The following is a 19,938-nucleotide window of genomic DNA, read 5'->3' on the forward strand; positions in this document are numbered from 1 at the left end:
TACCCACCTAAAGCTGTGGAACACAAAACGACTGTTTAAAAATTCGTCCGAGGCTTCCATGTCACCACCCATCTCACCTGGTCTGTCCACATTGATAAAAGGATCAAGAAATTGCATCAGTGTATAGTATATACTTCCTTAGGCATTTGAGAAGATGCTGTTTAGGCTCAAGGATTCTCTTGAACCTATAGAGATGTAATCCTGACAGTCGCATCACGGTCTGGTATATCAACTGCTCTGGTCTGTCAGAATCAGCAGAGAGTGGTAAACATTGCACAGTCCATCAAAGGTGAATCACTTCTTTCCATGGTGCTTTGCTTCAGGAAGGCTAATAAGTATTATCAAGGATGCCTACTACCCTAATCATTCCCTTTCCTCTCTATTCACCTTCTAGGAGAAGATAAAGGAGCTTGGAAACTCCAACCAGTTGACTCTAAAACAACCTATTATTCATTGCTATCAGACTTCTGAACCAATTACTGTAAGAGATGAAGCCACACTCAGGTTGGAGGAACAACACCTTATATACCGGTTGGGTAGCCTCCAACCTGATGGCATGAACATTGACTTCTCTAACTTCTGTTAATGTCCCTCCACCCCTTCTTACCCTATCCCTGATATATTTAGCTTTTCCCCCGTCCATTTTTTTCTCTCTTTCTGCCCATCACTGCCTGTTCTCAATCTCCCTCTGGTGCTCCCTTCTGCCTCCTGTCCCATGATCCTTCCCTTCTCAAACTCTGTATCCCTAGTGCCAATCACTTTTCCGGCTCTCAGCTTCACCCCACTCCCTCCGGTCTTCTCCTATCATTTTACATTTTCCCCTCCCCCTCCTACTTTCAAATCTCTTTCTATCTTTCCTTTCAGTTAGTCCTGACGAAGGGTCTCGGCCCGAAACATCGACAGCGCTTCTCCCTATAGATGCTGCCTAACCTGCTGTGTTCCACCAGCATTTTGTGTGTGTTGCTTGAATTTCCAGCATCTGCAGATTTCCTCCTGTTTGCCTTCTGAACCAATTACTTCTTTTGCATCTCCTTCGCAGTGGTGCCTTCATGTTCTTGGACTATCAATTCTGCTTTTCCTTATTTTCTGTTATTGTCATTTCCTTTTGCACTGCTGCAGACTGCACTCCTTCTTGCACCATTTTGTTGTTTTGAACTTGTCACTTCATTTATTGAGTCTGCCATTCAATATGAGCTCCATGTAGGCAAGGAATTTCAATGCAATCTGGTGTATATGACAATAAATTAATCAAATCTAAAAAAAATACTTGATGTAATTTAGTAAATTGATTAACATTTATGAGCATTCTATCAGAGCAAATCCCATCTGCATTGATCTCTTAGATTATTTCCCATTTCCATTCTGGAAGCTCTTAGAAAAGACGTACCAATCCTAGTACCTCAACAACTGATGTCTTATCAGCTCATGAGGTTTATGACAACACATTTTAAACTTCAAAAGGCTGTTGCTCTTCATTATTATAGAGCACTTTTTGAATTTATATTGAATAGCTTGTAATTGTTGAATTATTCCACAGAGAATACCAAAAAATAAGCTGTAATTCTAATTAATGACAAAGTTGGTAATTCAGTCTCTTACCGGAACATAAATTTAAGATGGTTTAACTTCTGAGTTTGTAACAGACTAACCACATTCATATGGTTTGTTCTATGCCTACTTAGAAAGACAAAGATCAGACACGGAACTGGTGTTCAATTGCTAATTTATAGATACCTCAGCAACACACAAAAAATGCTGGAGGAACTCAGCAGGCCAGATAGCATCTATGGAAAAAAGTACAGTTGACGTTTCTGGCCATGGAAGAAAGAAGAAAGGGAGGGTGGGGGAGGAGCACCAGAGGGAGGCGATGGGCAGGCAAGATGACATGAAAGAGGGACAAGGGAATGTGAAATGGTGAAGTGGTGGGGGGTGGGGGTGGAGGTAGGGGTGGATGCATTACTGGAAACTTCAGAAATCAATGTTCATGCCATCATCAGGGTAGAGGCTGCCCAAACAGAATATAAGGTGTTGTTCCTCCAACCGAAGTGTGGCCTGTCCCAACAGTGGAGGAAGCCATGGATGGACAAATCAGAATGGGAATGGGAAGTGGAATTAAAATGGGTGGCCACTGGGAGGTCCCGCTTGTTCTGACAGACACAGTGTAGATACTCGGTGAAGCGGTCTCCCAATCCACATCGGGTCTCTCCGAGATACAGAATATATGCTCCTTCTCCTCTCCCCCCCTTTCTTCCATGGCTTTCTGTCTCTTTCATCAATCAACACCCTAGCTCTTTGCTTCATCCCTCCCCCTCCAAGTTTCACCTATCGCTTGGCATTTCTCTCTCCCATCCTACCACTTTTCAAATCTACTCCTCAGCATTTTTTTTCCAGTCCTGCCGAAGGGTTTTGGCCTGAAACATTGACTATACTTTTTTCCATGGATGCTGCCTGGCCTGCTGAATTCCTCCAGCACTTTGTGTGCGTTGCTCAGATTTCTAGCATCTGCAGATTATCTCTTGTTTGGTATAGATACCTAGTTTAGATACTAAAGGTCAAGGAGCACAACATGGACCACAGGGAATCCAGTGTCCTTATGTGTAGCCTTTGCCTTTGTTACCAGATATCAGGTTTATAACCCTTTTTTTTCTAAATATATCACTATAAAGATTCAAATTAAATCCTCCTATAACGATATAAAGGTTTGATGAAGTTAAATCACAAAATAAAGTAAATGCTGTACTTTAGAAAGCCTGTCTTGGGCCCAGCACATAAATGCAGTTATGAAGAAAGTACAACAGCACACCTGCTTCCTCAGATGACATCTAAAACTTGGACATAGTTCTACAGACGTGCAGTGGAGAGTATATTCAATGGTTCCATCACAACCTGGTATGGAAACACCATTGACATTGAATGGAAAATCCTACAAAAAAATAGTGGATACAGCCCAGTCCATCACAGGTAACTCCCTCCCCATCACTGAGCACATCTACACAGAGTAGAGTCGCAGGAAAACAGCATCCATCATCACGGACACCCACCACACTGGTCATGCTCTCTTCTCTCTGTTGCCATCAGGAAGCAGGAGCCTCAGGACTCACATCAACAGATTCAGGAACAGTTATTAGCCCTCAGCTATTAGGCTCTTGAACCACAGGGAATAACATCACTCAACTTCACTTGCCCATCACTGAGCTGTTCCCATAGCCTATGGACTCACTTTGAAGGACTCTTCATCTATTGTTCTTGATATTTCTTACTTATTTATTATTATTATTTCTTTTTTTTTTCTTTTATAGTTGCACAGTTTACTGACTGTTGTCAAACTGGTTGTCCTCCCTACTGGGTGTGGTCTTTTATTGACTATTTTGTTTATTGGATTTTTTGAGTATGCCACAAGAAAATTCATCTCAGGGTTGTATGGTAACGTGTATGCACTTGGATAATAAATTTGCATTGAATTTTGAACGTTGTAATTCAAATTTACACGGTGTTTCTGACCACGGAAATCTGGAGAATCTGTTCCACTCAGTTTTTAATCAGCTCAGCCCTCCCTTGCATAGTATTTTAATGCACTTCAAATTATAGACTGTGGTGAAATTCAGTTCAGGAATAATTGCTCAGAATATATAACCCAATCACAGGAGAATTTATAATGACCAATTAACCTACTAACCAGGATGTATTTGGACTGAGGCTGGAAACTGGAGTACCCGGAGGAAACCTATGTACACACGAGAAGAATGAACTCTGATCTCCAGTGTCCTGAGCTGTAATAGTGTCACGCTAACTGCTACGCTACCGTGGTATGAACTATGACAAAAAAAATTAATTAAACACCTCACCAGATCAGAGTAAAGCATCTGCATATTGCAAATATCCGCAACATCATTGCAGCAAATTCACTACATTGTTGTAATAAATTAACTACAGAAATAACATCATCAATATGTAATCATACATATAGACATGCTTCCCAGAATTAAAATCAATATTGTAAATCTGATGAATACTAAAAAGAATAGAGCTCTATTAAAGCAGATGACCAATTATTCAGTGACTTCAGAAATCACAGATACAAACAGATCTATATTTTGGAACAAAGCACAAAATTATGAGAGATCTATTTAGGATGAATATGATGGATCAATCTCCCTTCATTGAGGAGGTCAATAAATAAGGGCAGAGATTTATGTCACTAGTAGAAACGAAGAATCATAGAAGATACAAAATAGGAGTGGTAGGCTTTCCAGTCTTCAAATCTGCTCTCCCATTTAATATAATTATAGTATACTTTAATTCTGTATACTATGCTTCTCTACTATATTCACACACTATCATAATATTCCTTGATGTCTATTGAAATCTTTCTGCCTGCATCATGAATGTATTATATTTAATGCTTTGACCTCCGTCATCTTATGTGGTGGAGAATTTCACAGGTTAAACCTTCGCTGGGTGAAGAAATATCTCCTTATCTCAGTTGTCAATATCTTACTCTATATCTTGACTCATTCTATACCTCTGAGCCAAGTGAAGCATACTACCTACATTCAGTGTGTCAGCCATGTCTGAATTTTGTATGTTTCAATGTGATCCTCTATTATTCTCTCAAACTCTGGTGAATACAGGATTAGTCAATGCAATTATTTCTCAAGAAGAGTAATAGAACAAGGTAGAGCTCAGCAAACAAAAATCAGATAGGTTTATGGGGTCTGGATCTCTGGTTGAAAGGCTGGTAGAAGCAAATACCTTTAGTCCATTTGAAAAGTACTATGTTGAAAACGTAATCCCTTGTAACCAGAAAGGTCATTGACTAAGAACTGGAAAATTGAATCAGTATGGTAGCTTTTTTAGTTAGCATTGAAATGATCAATCAAAAGGCCTCTTTTTGTGTTGTAAATGCCTATGATTGACTGAAGTTTTCTAAAAATAGTACCTGTATTCATCCAATGTGTTTGTGAGAATCTCCACATACCAATGATGCACATCCACAATATTGCACAGGCTTAAATATAGCTGACTGTCTTCTTGCAGACCAAGTTAAAAATCTGTCAGCAGTACATTGACATGAACTGTCACAGGCGCAACAGAGTAATGAAGAATTTATCAACTCAGACACAGTAAGTAGTGATATACAATTGGTAAATTCTTACCAGATAATATTTTACGAAGTTTGGAGGACAAAGATTTATTCAAATCTCTGTTTCAATGCTAAACTATCATTTACATTAGAACAGAAGAAGCATTAACAAATGTTTCCTTGGAATGTCTTCTGATGCTTGAAAAATAGTCTTTTAAATTTATTTTTAACTTAACTATATTTGAGTTGACTTCAATTGTGTTTGGCCAATGTCATTCTCTTCTAAAACTTTTCAAAACAATGTCAAATGGTTTAACTCATCATACTTACAACGAAGAATAGAAAGGAAAGAGGGGCAAGAGTGGACAGTGTATCGCTGGAAAATGACATTACAGAATTAGTAAAGGGGAACAAAGATGGCAGAGGAGATGAGTAAGTATTTTATGTCAGTCTTCCCAAGCAAAATGCCAGAAACCTGAGAGAGTCGGTGTGTGGGGGGGGGGGGGGGTGTCAGGGGTGTAGCAGAAAAGAGTGTCAGCACTATTATTAAGGGAAAGGTGCTTGGAAAGCTAATAGGTATAAAGGTAGATATTGGAAGTCACCATAGAGATAGATAGCTGAAGAAACTGTAGAAGCATTAGCAATGATCTTTCAAAAATTACTGGAGTCAGGAATAGTTTCAGAGGATGGGAAAATCACAATTGTCACTCTATTCGTTAAAAAGTGGGGAGGGGAGGCAAAATATACATTTGTTAGCCTGATATCAGTGGTTGACAAGGCTTTAGAGTCCACTATTAAGGACAAAGTGTCAGGACGCTTGAGAAAATAGGCAAAAGTCCACATGGTTTCCTTAAGGGGAGATCTTGCCTGAAAAAAACTACTGGAATCCTTGAGGAAGTAAAAATCAGAGTCAGTAGATGTTCTTTTCTAGGATCTGCAGACAGTCTTTGACAAAGTGCTGTACATGATGCTGCCACCTACTGAATATTGAAAGGCCTGGATAGAATGGATGTGCAGAGGATGTTTCCAATATTGGGAGAGTCTAGGACCAGGTGGCACAGCCAAAGGATAAAAAGACATCCCTCTAGAACAGAGATGAAGAGGAATTTTGTTAGTCAGATGGTGGCGAATCTATGGAATTCATTGCCACAAATGGCTGTAGAGGACAACTCTTTGAGTATATTTAAAGCAGAGATTGCCAGCATCTTGCTAGATGAGGTTGTCAGAGGATATGGACAGAAGAAAAGACAATAGAGTTGAGAGGAAATAATGAATCAACTATGATTAAGGAGCAGAGAAGACACTGCCTAATTCTTTCATACGACTTCTGCTCCGATGCTCCTATGGGTTTATAGAAATTACATTCTTTTTGGAACTTGTATATTTTGTTAGCTACAAAAAAAAAGATGCAGAAGAGTTCATCTATAGCATTTGTACAGGAAACAGAACATTTGTTTCAGCTGAAATAAAAACTGATATTTGGGAATACTCAACATGTCAGGCAGCAACTATGGGAAAAGAAACAGATAACATTTGAGGATCCACACATGCTGACTGACCTCCTGAATGTTTCCAGCATTTTTTTAAAATGTAGATTCACATTTGACAGTGGAGAGCTCATCTTGCTGGATGTGAGAAAGCAGAGAGACCTCCAGTATCTCTGACAACACCTGCAAGGAGTTCATCCAGCTACAGCTTCTTAAAGACCATGTTAGGAAACTGGAGCTGCAGTTGGATGAAATCTGAATCAATCAGAAGGCTGAGGGGTTGATCGACGGAAGATACAGAGAGGTAATTAAACCTAAGGGGCAGGACACAAGTAACTGGGTGACCACCAGGAGAGGGAAAGTGGATAGGCAATCTGTGCAAGGTACACTCAAAAGCATGCATATTGTTTTGGATATGATTGAGGGAAAAATGACCTAGCTACAGTAGTCAAGTCTCTGGCACTGAGTCTGGTTCTGTGGCTCAGAATGGAAGGAGGGAGAAGTGGTGAGCAGCAGTAGGGGATTCATTAATTAGTGTAATAGACAGGGGGTTCAGTGGATGAGAATGAGATGCCTCCCTAGAGTCATTTTTAGGCATTTTTAAGGAGGGCGATGAGCAGGGAGTGGATGTGGTCCGTGTCAGGTACTAATGACTTAGGCAGTAAGAGTGACAAGGCCAAACAGACTGAGTTTGGGGAATGAGGTATTAAGATAAAGGACAGGACCTCCAGGGTGGTGATCTCAGGATTGCTACCTGTGCCATATGCTAGTGAGGCTAGAAATAGGAAAATAATGCAGTTTAACACATGACTAATGAGATGGTGCAGGAGGAATAACTTCAGATTTTTAGATCATTGCACTCCCTTCCAGGGAAGGTAGGACCTGTGTAGATAAAACAGCTTGCACCTGTGCTGGAGGGAGAACTAATATCCTTGGGGGTAGTACTGGTGTCCAGAGGCTTTAAGTTAGAGGTGCACAGGGGTGGGAAGCTAAGTGTCAGGGCTGCGAGTGGAGAGGTTTTGGAGAAAGTAGATATTAAGCCTACATACAAAGACAAGGACCAAAAGGTTGTGCATGGTAGGACTAATGTTCTGAGTTATGTATGTTTCAATGCCAGGAGTACTCTTGGAAAGGCAGGTGAGCTTACGGCATGATGAGTGCTATTTCTCATCATGGAAAGTCTCCCAGCACTACTCAGACAGGGCAGACTGGAGGGCTGTCTGCTAAGGCTACATGAGTGAAACTAAGGCACAAGAAGTGAATGACCATGTTATATTATAGACCACCCAATAGTCAGTAGGATTTAGAGGAGCAAATTTGTTGAGAGATAGCAGAGAATTGCAAGAAAAATAAGGTTGTAATAATAAGTAATTTTAGTTTTCCACATATTGAATGGGACACACATACTGTAAAAGGACTGCATGGGATAGTTAGTCAACTGTGTTCAAGAAAGCTTCCTTTATCAATATATAGAGGTCCAACTAGAGAGCGTGTGATATGGTTCTCCCAATAGGAATTGGGACAGGCCAGGTGCAGCAGAGTGGGTAGAGGAACACTTTGGATCGACTAATCATAAGTCCATTAGTTTCAAGACAATTATGGAAAAGGTCCTCAGGCTGAGATTCTAAATTAACAGGAAGACCAATTTTGATGCCATCAGAAAGATAAAGCAAGTATGAATTGGGATTGGTTGTTTTCTAGCAAAAGGATGCTTGGTTGGTGGGAGGCCTTCAAAAGTGAAAATTGTGAGAACAAGGTTTGTATGTTCCAGATTTTAAAAAAAAGCAAGGGAAACAGGTTTAGGGAACTTGGGTTTTTGAGGGATTGGTTAAGAAGAAGGAGGTACAAAAGCAAATACAGGCAGCAAGGAACAAATGAGGCACTTCAGGAGTTTAAGAAATGCAAAAGAATTTTTAAGAAGACTCTCAGGAAGGCTAAAAGAAGGCATGAGGTTGTTCTGGTAGACAATGTGAAGGAGAATTCCAAGAGCTACTGATAGCAAGAGACAAAATTGATCCATTTGAAGTTCAGTGTGTCATCAACATACAGAATTGAAAAGATGGGAGACAGATCTTAAATAGAATTGTTGCATCTATATTTACTTGGGTGATGGACAAAGTCTATAGAACCGAAACAAAACAGAAATGAGGTCATGGATCACATCTAGATTAAAAAAGAGGAGGTGTGGGATGTCTTGAGGCAAATTAGGGTGGATAAGTCCCCTGTGCACCTCTAGCTTAAAGCCTCTGGACCAGTACTACCCCCAAGGATATTAGTTCTCCCTCCAACTCAGGTGGAAGCTGTTTTGTCTGCTGTGTATTTTGTGTTTGCTCTGTATGTGGTAGGTCATGTCTAACCAATCTTATGAGCTTTTCCAGGAAATTGATGATGGCAAGGCAGTGAATGTATATATGGACTTTTGCAAGATCTTTGAGAAGATCCTGAATAGGAGGCTGCTCAACAAAGCTCAGTTGCTTGGACTTTAGAATGAGGTAGTAAATTGGATTAAATATTGGCTTAACAGGGGAAGCCAGAGAGTGGTAGTATTTTGGTGCCTCTGACTAGAGGTGTGTGTCTATTGGTGTACCACAAGATCAGTCCTGGGTCTTTAGTTATTTGTCATCTATATTAATGGATGATAATGTATAAACTAGATCACCAATTTGCAAATGACACCCAAGATTGGGAGTGTACTGGAACAGCGAGGAAGATTATCAAAGCTTACAGTTGGATCTTGACCAGCTGGGAAAATAGGTGGAAAAATAGCAGATGGAATTTAATGCAAACTAGTGTGAGGTATTGAGCTTTACGAGGCCAAACTAGGATAGGGCATACACAGTAAATGGTAAGGAACTGGAAATCAGTTCCATAATTCCTTCAATGTGGAGTCAAAGGTATATAAGGTCAGAAAGAGATCTTTTGCTACATTGGCCTTCATAAATCAGAAGTTGGGATTTTATTTTTAAGTTATAAAAGATGTTGGTGTGGTCAAATTTGGAGTATTGTATGCAGTTCAGATCACCTACCTACAGGAAAGACATCATAAGATTGAAAAAGCACACAGAAAATTTTCAAGGATGTTGCCTGGATTGAAGACCTGAGTAATAGGGAAAGGTTGCACAGGTCAGGACTTTATTTTCTGGAGCATATGAGAATGAGGAGAGTTCTAATAGAGGTACAAAAATGTATGAGGTTTAGAAATAAGGTAATGCAAACGGGTTTTTTTCCACTGGGGTCATATGCAACTAAAACTAGAGATCATAGGTTAAGAGTGAAAGTTCAAATATTTACGGGGAACCTGAGGGGGATCTTCACTCAGAGGGTGGAATGAGAGTGGAAAGAGATGCTAGCAGGAGTGGTGGACACAGGTTCACTTGCAACATTTAAGAGATTGGTACATGGATAGGAGAGGACTATGGTCAGGTGTGGGTTAATAGGAAAGGCAGAATAACAGTTCAGCACAGACCGGATGAGTTAGAACGGAAGAAACAAGAGAAAATTTGTAGATGCTGGAAATCCAAGCAACACACACATAGTTGACATTTCGGGCTGAGACCCTCCAGCAGGTAAGAAGGGCCTGTTACTATGCTGTAATAAATTATGACTATTCATTTCAGCATCCTTTAATAGAAGTTCGCTAAATCCTCCTTTCTGTATAACTAATTGGAAGTTGGCATACAAAGATAACAAATTACTCTGAGAGAAAGCAAGTCACTTCCCATTGTTTTCTATGGAACAGTGAAGAGATAGCTGAATGTCCTTTGAATCCTGCTTTACATTTAATATCCCATTTTACTTTATATTGTATTAGGCTTGGAAAGCTGTCGTGCAGTTTTGAAAATTTAGGACACTTTACAAAGACATCAAATCTCTGACCTGCCCTCACACCAAAGCACTAGGAGTATGGTAGAAATCCAGGCCATTCTCGTTTATGCCTGGTTACACAAACATGCTTTGCTGGCTCGTCATTCTAGGGTTGTGGTCACCAACCCGTTGATCACAATCGACTGGTCGATCTTTGAGACTTTCCCAGTAGATCCCAAAAAAAAAGAAAAATAAATACACAAATACTGTTGAGAGATTGTTTCTGGGTTGCGGGGTTTCAGTTCTGTTCTTTCTGCCCAGTGCGCATGCGTGTAGCTCCCCCGCACTACACAGTGTACTTCAGCTGCACCTTTCCTCATTCCCTGTCACGGCCACTGTTGAATAACCCACTCAAGGTCATCAGTCACCTAAACGCAGTGACACCCTCACGCCAGTGTTCGCCTCGCGCAGCTGGCAAGAACCACCGATGCTACTGGCCTGGAGCGCGGCCGGCGGGAAGTGCCGATGCTACTGGCCCCGAGCGCAGATGATGGGTGCCGCCTCTGAACCTGTTTAGCACACCGAATGTTCATGGGGAACCCGGTGCTAAAATATTCACAGACAACCTAATTCAGACTCAAGGTTTCATAAGTAGCAGAGCAGCTACCTTGCTGCGATCTGCTGAAGCTAACTTTTGTTGGCTGAAAGATCCTACAAGAGAGGTAGGCACGGGCCTGTCACTCTCTCCGGACTGTGACCGCCGTGGCCCCAGCACGGGGACCTCCGGCCCTGACCTTGTCCTCTCACCCCACCCACGACCAGCCGCACCTGGCCAGGGTGTCTGTTGGCGAGCGGGCAGAGGCTGGAGTTTGGGCAGGGAGGCTGTCTAATGAGGCATTGAAGCCCTTAAAATTGCTTCAGTACCGAATCCATGCACCCTGCGCTTAAAGACGAACCCGCTGAGTTTTCTCAGCGAAAAAAACATGAGCAGCGCGTGACAGCAGCTAAGTGCCGAGAGCCACGAAAACTAAATTGCAGAATAGACTGGACACCCCCCTTACCCCCCGTCAGCTGGTCCTCAAGAATATTGGTGTAAAAAAACTGGTGTTTATGCATTATTTCTACATCTGGGTTGCAGGGTTTTACTTCCGGTCTTTTCTGCCCGGTGTGCATGCGTGTAACTAAACGATCTGGGGTTGATCTCGCCTTTCACTAAGGCCGAGGTAGGGGATCTTAGGCTTAAAAAAGTTTGTGACCACTATTCTAGGGAGTCCTGTCCATACAAAATTGTTTTACGTCATTTCCAGTACACAAGTGTAAAGGAGAAGAAAAAAAAATGTTACACTGGATTTGATGCAGCATAAAAAAAGATAAAGAACACAGTATTTTTTTTAAATGACTATGAGTACATCAGAATGCTTATATACATATATTGATTGTACATTCATAAAGTAACACGAGGCACATAAGGTGACTCTGATAGGTAATGATAAAGTAGTGGTGGTGGGGGGGTGTGGAGGGATGGGTTAGTGGCTGGAAGTGTTGATCTGCCTTACTGCTTGGGGGAGAGTAACTGTTCTTGAGTCTGGTGGTCGTGCAATGGATACTTTGTAGCCTCCTCCCTGATGGAACTGGAACAAACATTCCACGAAGATATTGGGTAGGATCCTTCATGATGTCTTTAGCCCTTTTCCAGGATCTTCATGTATATATTCAAAGCTACAATTGACAGAGTTCCTAGCTCATTATATTTCATTTTGGATAACATGCAGAATGCAAAATGAAGTAGTAGGGGTCAAACCACTTTTTGCCGCCTTGCTTTTCCATGAAAACAATGGGCAATGACTTGTAGTCAACAAGACAAATAGGATTCAGTTGCTGCAGCCAATCACAGCCTAAACTCCACTTACTCAACTTGTGGGCCTTCAAAGCTGCCTCAGTCCTCCACTGGCCTTATCTTCATCCAACACTCAATATCAGAAAGACCAAGGAATTGATTGTGAACTTCAGGAAGGACAACACATACCTGTCCTCATTGAGGGGTCACTGGTGGAAAGAGTGAGAAACTTCAAGTTCCTAGGCATCAGCATCTTGGAGGATCTATCCTGGGCCTAACACATTGATGTAATTATAAAGAAAGTATGCCAGTAAATCTACTTTGTCAGGAGTTTGAGGAGATTTTGTATACTGTCTCAACAAAGATCATTACAAATTTTAATATATGTACAGCCTTGATTGGCAGTTCCAATGCACAGGAATGCAAGGTGCTGCAGAAGATTGTAGAATCAGCTAGGTTCCTCACAGTACTTTGAGGACGGTGATGGCCCCAAAAGGTGATAGCCATCATTAAGGATCCTCACCATCGAAGATATGCTCTCTTCTCATCAGGAAGAGGTAAAGGAGCTTAACAAGTCAGAAACAAGTCACACTCAACAAGTCAGAAACCACTTCTTGCCTTCCATCATCAGATTTCTGAACTATTCGGGAACCATGAATATTACCACATCATTCCTTTTTTGTTGCACTGCTTGTATTTGCAACATATAGCAACTTTATGTCTTTGTACTGTACTACTAACACAAAACAGCGAATCTCATATCTTATAAGTCAATGATGATAACCTGATCAGAATCTGAATCAGGATCAGAATTATCAGTCATCTCGGAACCCACAGAACTGCAACAGAAACTAGTTATTCTCAATTCAAGCCACTTTTTAAGAAGAAGGCATAATTGCATTTTACTTGAAATAAATTTATCTAAATGGCAGAGACACAGATATGTCCCACTAAACCACATAAAACAGATTTCAAAGGCAACCATTAAATGCAGCCTGCACTTCTGCACGTATCAACCAGAAATTGTTCCACATGTGAGAACAGGAACATTGCACCATGCATACAGCAACGCTATACACATCTGAATTCACTACTACAACATTTGGATTCTGTTCAGAAGCAGGCACAAAATACAAGCAGACTCAAAGTAAAGGGCTTTCTTGAATTTAAGCTAAGCCATTGTTGTTGAATCTACCACAAGAACACCAGCATATCTTTTGCAAGGAAACCTCCATATCCAATGTGTTAGTTCAGGTTTCTCATTCTATTTAACTTTGCCCTCAATTATTCCGATCGTTGCTCCAAATGTCCCCATTAGCACAATGTCCCATTATTTGATGTGGACATGTGATGCTCAGTTTCATTTCCAATCCACCTACCTCAACAAGTATGAATTTGCATTTAAAGATTGCTGCTTAAAAATCTCCCACTATGGCAGGAGATTGCACTGAAAAGTTTGTGTTTATTACATGTAAGATAGCCCAATGAACTCCAAACAACTGCAAAATGTACAAGCATTAATTTATTGCAAAGAAGAATTTATAGAATTAATATTCTGTTACTTTTTAAATCTCCATTAAATTCACTCTCCACTTTCACATACAGAACAGACATCAGATTCTTTAGCAAATAACTGCAGGGCTCACACTTCCTGGCTCCACAAGTATTCTATTACATCTATATGTCATGTATTTTGGAATATTTTGTTACATTTAACATCATTACATAAATACAAATTGGTTGAGTAAGGTTCCAATGTCATTTATTTGGCTTTCCAGATAAGAAATGGAACCCAGAATTTGAGGTTTGACAAATTGTGCAACCATTCTGCAGATGTGTTTCAAGTGAGAAGGAATGCTTCAAGTAAAAGTAATCAAATGGCTTGTGAAAAAATTCAGTGCTTTCTTGACACCAAACTTCAGCCTCAAGATAACATGCAGCTACTTTTCCAGAGCCAGTTCTTGGTGTGTCTGATTGTTGATAATAGCTTCTTCAGTGAAACAGCTTTCAGAAAGAATGGAACCAAACAAGCATGTATCTAAAGCAGTGGTTCACAACTTGAGTTCTGCAGACCCCTCAAATACTGGGATTAGTTATGGCATAAAAAAGGTTGGGAACCCCTGATCTAAAGTATCCACCAAAATTCAGATGGTCTTATTTGACTGATAGAGAAGACCATGAACATGCACATCATCGTAGCTATCATGTTCATTGATTGTTTGGTATAACTGCAATGGAAGAGAAAAACACATAATGTATGGCATCAATCCAACACTGCAGGACTATTTAACAGAATAAGTTACTTTTAAAACTGTAAGATACACCAGGGACAAATTATAAATTTTACCAACCAATGAAGGTCAGAATACATCCAAATATTTCATTTCAGAGCAAGCAAATTGTGGAGAATGAAAGATTTGGATTTTTGAAGCAACAAGAAGGAACTAAAATTAATATTCCAAAGAATTCCGAATATATCCTGAGTGGGTAAGGTGTTAAGTCTTTAATAGTCTGTGGTGAGTGACTCAATACAAAGTGAGACAGCAGTACAAACTTTGTACTCTGGATTAGAGAAATCAGTCAGTGTAGACACTCCCAGTGATCATGTCCCCTGCCATTAGAGACCCAACTCCAATTCAGGAAGTTTCAGATGCAGGAGATGATCACTTTTTTACTACTTATTGGGAAATTTATTGGTGGGGTTCCTTGTAAAAAAAATGATAGACAATATTATATAAATGTAATCCTCTAGAGAGTCACATCTGTTATAGCATAAACTAGAAAAAAACTGGAGAAGAATAATTCCTTTTAAACACAGTCTCAAAAATAGCATTGCAAGAATTTGTCCAGATGACTGAAGAAAGGACTAATCTAGCAACTGTGTTACATCAATGTTAAGATTTACGCCTCAGGGATATGACTCATGCAGCATTTTGCTATAGCCAGTGCTTATTCCCAGAGCTTCTACAGGCCATACATTGTTTTCAAGGGATGCAAGGTCAGGCTTGCTCAATCATTCAAGCTAATGAAGGCTGAACCTAACGACTACTTGGTGAGCCAAAATCTGTGCAGATTTATTTCCTTCATCTGTTGCATAAATCAAAAATAACGATCAGCCATTGGACACCACAGGAAGAGGCTGTGAGTATCAACTTTTTATTGAAAGCCTGGAATAGCAAAAAAAAAGAAAATGTGCTGAACTTTACTGAAAGCAATTGCTTTCCATTCAGGCACACATCTCCATCAGTATGCCAGCCACAATCTCATCACTTTAAAAAAAAATGAACACTAAAACCAAGCTGTTCAATTCAATTTTCTCCTGTCATCTCTCTTAGCACATTTGCTGGGCTTGACTTTTGATATAAGTAAATAACATCCTAGTGCTGATATAATTTTACAGGGGAGGGGAAGCACACTAAATTGGGGTTCTGATATTAAGCTAGTGAGAGCAGGCCGATGAGGCAGGCCCATGAAATCAAGTGACTTCCTACTGGAAAGTCAATCTTTAACGGCATTTTGCAAGAATAGTAGCTATCAACTATCTTGTTAACACTTGAGGAGTGGAATGGAGCAATTTTCCAAGTTCTCCAAGATCTGAGGTTAGATCATCGGCAGTATTTAAAGAGAAAACGGATATACTTTTGAAAAATTGGAGAACTGAGGGCAATGGGGAACTGGCACAGATGAAGAAGCAGATAATAATATTGAATGATAGACTCAACTTGAGGGGCCATGTGGCTAGCTCCTGCACCAATTTTCTTATGTTCTCTCTATCACCGTCAGAGATACAGAAAATGTGTGCCTCTTTCCTCAGTAAAATGAACAGATGGAAAATTGTGGTAGAATAGAATCAAATTCTTGACATAATGTGATGGTGAATGAGGCTCCCTACTGTAAATAGGTAAACAGAGATGGAAGGATTTCAGATCTATTGGAAAATAAATTTACTAGCATTTAGGAAGGCAAAAAAATGAGTGCCCATGGAGACCTTTCAACATGATTTTGAAATGAGGGTGATGGATATGAGTCAAAATCCCACAGCCTTTTTTCCGTCTGGACTCATATGGTATCAATGATAGACACTGGACAGAAATATTAAAGGTTTCTAGTATTCAAGAAAGAGTACTGTAATTTCATTCATATTGTCATTAAATAAGGAAAGGGAAGGGATAGATCTTTTAAAAATATAATTGGTTCACTTAGAGAAAGGAATTGGAGGGAGGAGTTGGGTAACAAACCTTACACGTATTGACATGAATCCAAGTTAGAGAACATACAGAGACATAAAATAGTGCAGATGCTGGAATTGGGAGCAGAAAATTATTATTAAAATTATATATTTTCCCACAGAGCTCAGTTTTATTCACACATTAGTTTTATGTTCTGTGCAATAGCTTTTGTCTTTTCCAATCCTTCAGATTATAGCTTTCCTTTACTCAGATCTTATCTGTTGCCCAAAGAATGCACCTTTGTACACCGTGCAATGTAATGTGTAGGAAGCAATTTTGAAATTACTACACTTGATACCTCAATTTTCAAAATTCAGCATTTTACTTTTGAAACACCTTCATGCATACTTTAGAATTTTGTTCAAAAGTGGATCAGAACTGTTGATTAATCTCTTCTTTCTTTTTACCCATTCCATAATATCTTTAGCTCTGAAAATTGGAGTGAAACTATTCGAAATTCTTATCAATTATTACAAAAAATAACATTCACTCTTTTGAATAAACCTCCAAAAAATTGTCCTATTCTGTCTCACCATTCTCCCCAGTCACCCTGCTCCATAGTACAGATAGGTATGCTGTAAAAATCACTCTCCAAGTAGAGACAATGTGATGCACCATCAATAACTCACACTGAGATGTAGGCGAGATATCGGCTTTTATTGACTGGAAGAAGGAACCAGGAGTGAGTGTCTATCATACAAGGTCCTGGAGACTGAGGCCGATCTTCAGGCCGCAGGTCTCCTTTATACAGGGGCCTGTGGGAGGAGCCACAGGAGCAGTCAGCAGGGGCGTGTCCCGACAGGCACATAGTTCACCACATTCACCCCCCCTTCGTTTGAAAAAGTCCTCATGTAGCGAAGGTTCTTACAAGTCAAGCCGATCAGGCGGTCGAATCTGTCGCTGCGATCTACGTAGCACCGGCTGTGACCGCATAGGTGCCGGCAACATTGGCGATTGCACAGGGGACGGGGGTTGCGCGTGTTCTTGCCCACTAGGCGCCGGTGATCCCTCATGCATGTGCGAGGCGCCTGGTATAAATGCGTACGAAACGCCCGGTATACAAGTGTCGTGAGGAGTCTGTGTAGGGCCTGGTGAGTACGGTGTCACCTCTGGTGCAGGGTTCACAGTTACCGGAGAGCCTTCAGGGTAGTGGTCTGCTGCACCTGCGGGTGCCAGGTCGCGGATGGAGACCGTGTCCTCCCGCCCATCAGGTAAGACCACGTAAGCATACTGGGGGTTCGCATGGAGAAGGTGAACCCTCTCCACCAGCGGGGAGTATTTATTGCTCCTCACATGTTTCCAGAGCAGCACTGGCCCCGGGGACGTCAGCCAAACTGGTAGGGTGGTCCCAGTGACAGACTTCCTGGGAAAAGAGAATAGGCGTTCGTGAGGGGTGGCATTGGTGGACGTACATAACAGAGAGCGGATAGAGTGCAGTGCCTCAGGGAGGACCTCCTGCCATCGAGAGACCGGCAACCCTTTGGACTTGAGGGCTAAAAGTGTGGCCTTCCACACTGTGGCATTCTCCCGCTCTACCTGGCCATTACCCCGGGGATTATAACTCGTGGTCCGACTGGTAGCAATGCCCCTAGCTAGCAAGTACTGGCGCAGCTCTTCACTCATAAAGGAGGACCCTCTATCACTGTGGATATAGCAGGGATACCCGAACAGAGTGAAGAGCTGGCGCAGGGCTTTTATGACGGACGTGGCAGTGGTGTCGGGGCAGGGGATGGCAAAGGGGAACCGTGAGAACTCGTCAATAACACTGAGAAAATAGACATTGCGGTCAGTGGAGGGAAGGGGGCCCTTAAAGTCAACACTCAGGCGTTCAAAAGGGCGGGTGGCCTTGACAAGTTGTGCCGTGTCAGGACAGTAGAAGTGCGGTTTGCACTCGGCACAAATTTGGCAGTCCCTGGTCATCGTCCTGATGTCCTCCAGGGAGTACGGCAGGTTCCGAGCTTTCACAAAATGGTAAAATCGGGTGACCCCCGGATGGCAAAGTTGTGCATGAAGGGCGTACAGCTGGTCGAGCTGTGTGCTAGCACATGTTCCCCGGGATAGGGCATCAGGGGGCTCATTGAGTCTGCCAGGCCGGTACAGGATATCATAGGTGTAGGTGGAGAGTTCTATCCTCCACCGCAAAATCTTATCATTTTTGATCTTGCCCCGCTGTTGGTTGCTGAACAGGAACGCAACCGAGCGCTGGTCGGTCAGCACAGTGAATCTTTTGCCAGCAAGATAGTGCCTCCAGTGCCTAACAGCCTCCACTATGGCCTGGGCTTCTTTCTCCACCGCGGAGTGCCGAATTTCAGAGCCTTGGAGGGTGCGAGAAAAGAATGCTACTGGTCTGCCTTCCTGATTAAGGGTAGCAGCCAGAGCGAAATCGGAGGCATCACACTCCACTTGGAAGGGAGCGGTCTCGTCCACTGCATGCATCGTAGCTTTGGCAATGTCCGCTTTAATGCAGTTGAAGGCCGCGCAGGCCTCAGCAGAGAGGGGAAACGAGGTAGACTTGACCAGGGGGCGAGCCTTGTCTGCGTAATGGGGGACCCATTGGGCGTAATAGGAAAAAAACCCCAGGCACCGTCTGAGGGCCTTGAGAGTGGTGGGAAGAGGGAGCTCTAACAGGGGGCGCATACGTTCGGGATCAGGCCCAATAGCCCCGTTTTCCACGACGTACCCAAGTATAGCAAGGCGGGTGGTACCAAAAACACACTTGTCCCTGTTATAAGTAAGGTTCAGAGCTGCGGCCACTTGGAGAAACCGTTGGAGGTTGGCGTCGTGATCTGGCCTGTCATGACCACAGATGGTGATGTTATCCAGATAGGGAAATGTGGCCTGCAGTTGGTACTGGTCCACCATCCGGTCCATTTCCCTCTGGAAGACAGAGACACCATTCGTGACACCGAAAGGGACGCGCAGGAAGTGATAGAGCCGGCCGCCCGCCTCGAAGGCGGTGTAGGGGCGGTCCTCTGGGCAGATGGGGAGCTGGTGATAAGCGGATTTCAGATCTATTGTCGAGTACACCTTATACTGAGCAATCTGGTTGACCATATCCGCGATGCGGGGTAGGGGGTATGCGTCAAGCTGCGTAAACCTATTGATGGTTTGACTATAGTCCACCACCATCCTATTTTTCTGCCCAGTCCGAACAACAACCACCTGGGCCCTCCAAGGGCTTGTGCTCGGCTCAATGATCCCCTCCCTGAGCAGCCGCTGCACCTCCGACCGAATGAAGGCCCGGTCCCCCGCGCTGTACCTCCTGCTTTTGGTTGCCACAGGCTTACAGTCGGGGGTCAGGTTGGCGAACAGCGGTGGGGGAGGGATCTTGAGAGTGGAGAGGCTGCAAGTGTCGGTAGCGCAGCTGTTGGCCTGGTTCTGGATGGGATGTGTGTGTCCGTGTGTGTGTGTGGTCAGTAGCGGGGTATGTGAAGAAGTCCCACAAAACTGAGGATTCTTGACAGTGAGTGGTGGGAGGGGCCCGTCGTATACCATAGT

The 19,938-nt window shown here is 42.3% G+C and overlaps 2 protein-coding genes across 8 annotated transcripts in view; both read right to left on the reverse strand.

The window, feature by feature from the left end:
• pxylp1 (2-phosphoxylose phosphatase 1) overlaps positions 1–19,938 on the reverse strand; it is a 221,004-nt gene that overhangs the window by 157,941 nt on the left and 43,125 nt on the right. The gene's annotated exons all lie outside the window — the stretch shown is intronic.
• On the reverse strand, positions 17,112–19,751 carry LOC132404859 (uncharacterized). Its single transcript, XM_059989423.1, has one exon. The coding sequence runs from the start codon at positions 19,567–19,569 to the stop codon at positions 17,305–17,307; it is 2,265 nt and encodes a 754-aa protein (XP_059845406.1). The 5' UTR covers positions 19,570–19,751; the 3' UTR covers positions 17,112–17,304.

The sequence above is a fragment of the Hypanus sabinus genome, chromosome 2 (genome assembly GCF_030144855.1).
Source record: "Hypanus sabinus isolate sHypSab1 chromosome 2, sHypSab1.hap1, whole genome shotgun sequence".
Lineage (NCBI taxonomy): Eukaryota > Metazoa > Chordata > Chondrichthyes > Myliobatiformes > Dasyatidae > Hypanus > Hypanus sabinus.

Bases quoted from the DNA above. Each gene is read 5' to 3' on its own strand.
- LOC132404859 (XM_059989423.1), bottom strand. From the start codon at position 19,569: ATGGTGGTGGACTATAGTCAAACCATCAATAGGTTTACGCAGCTTGAC.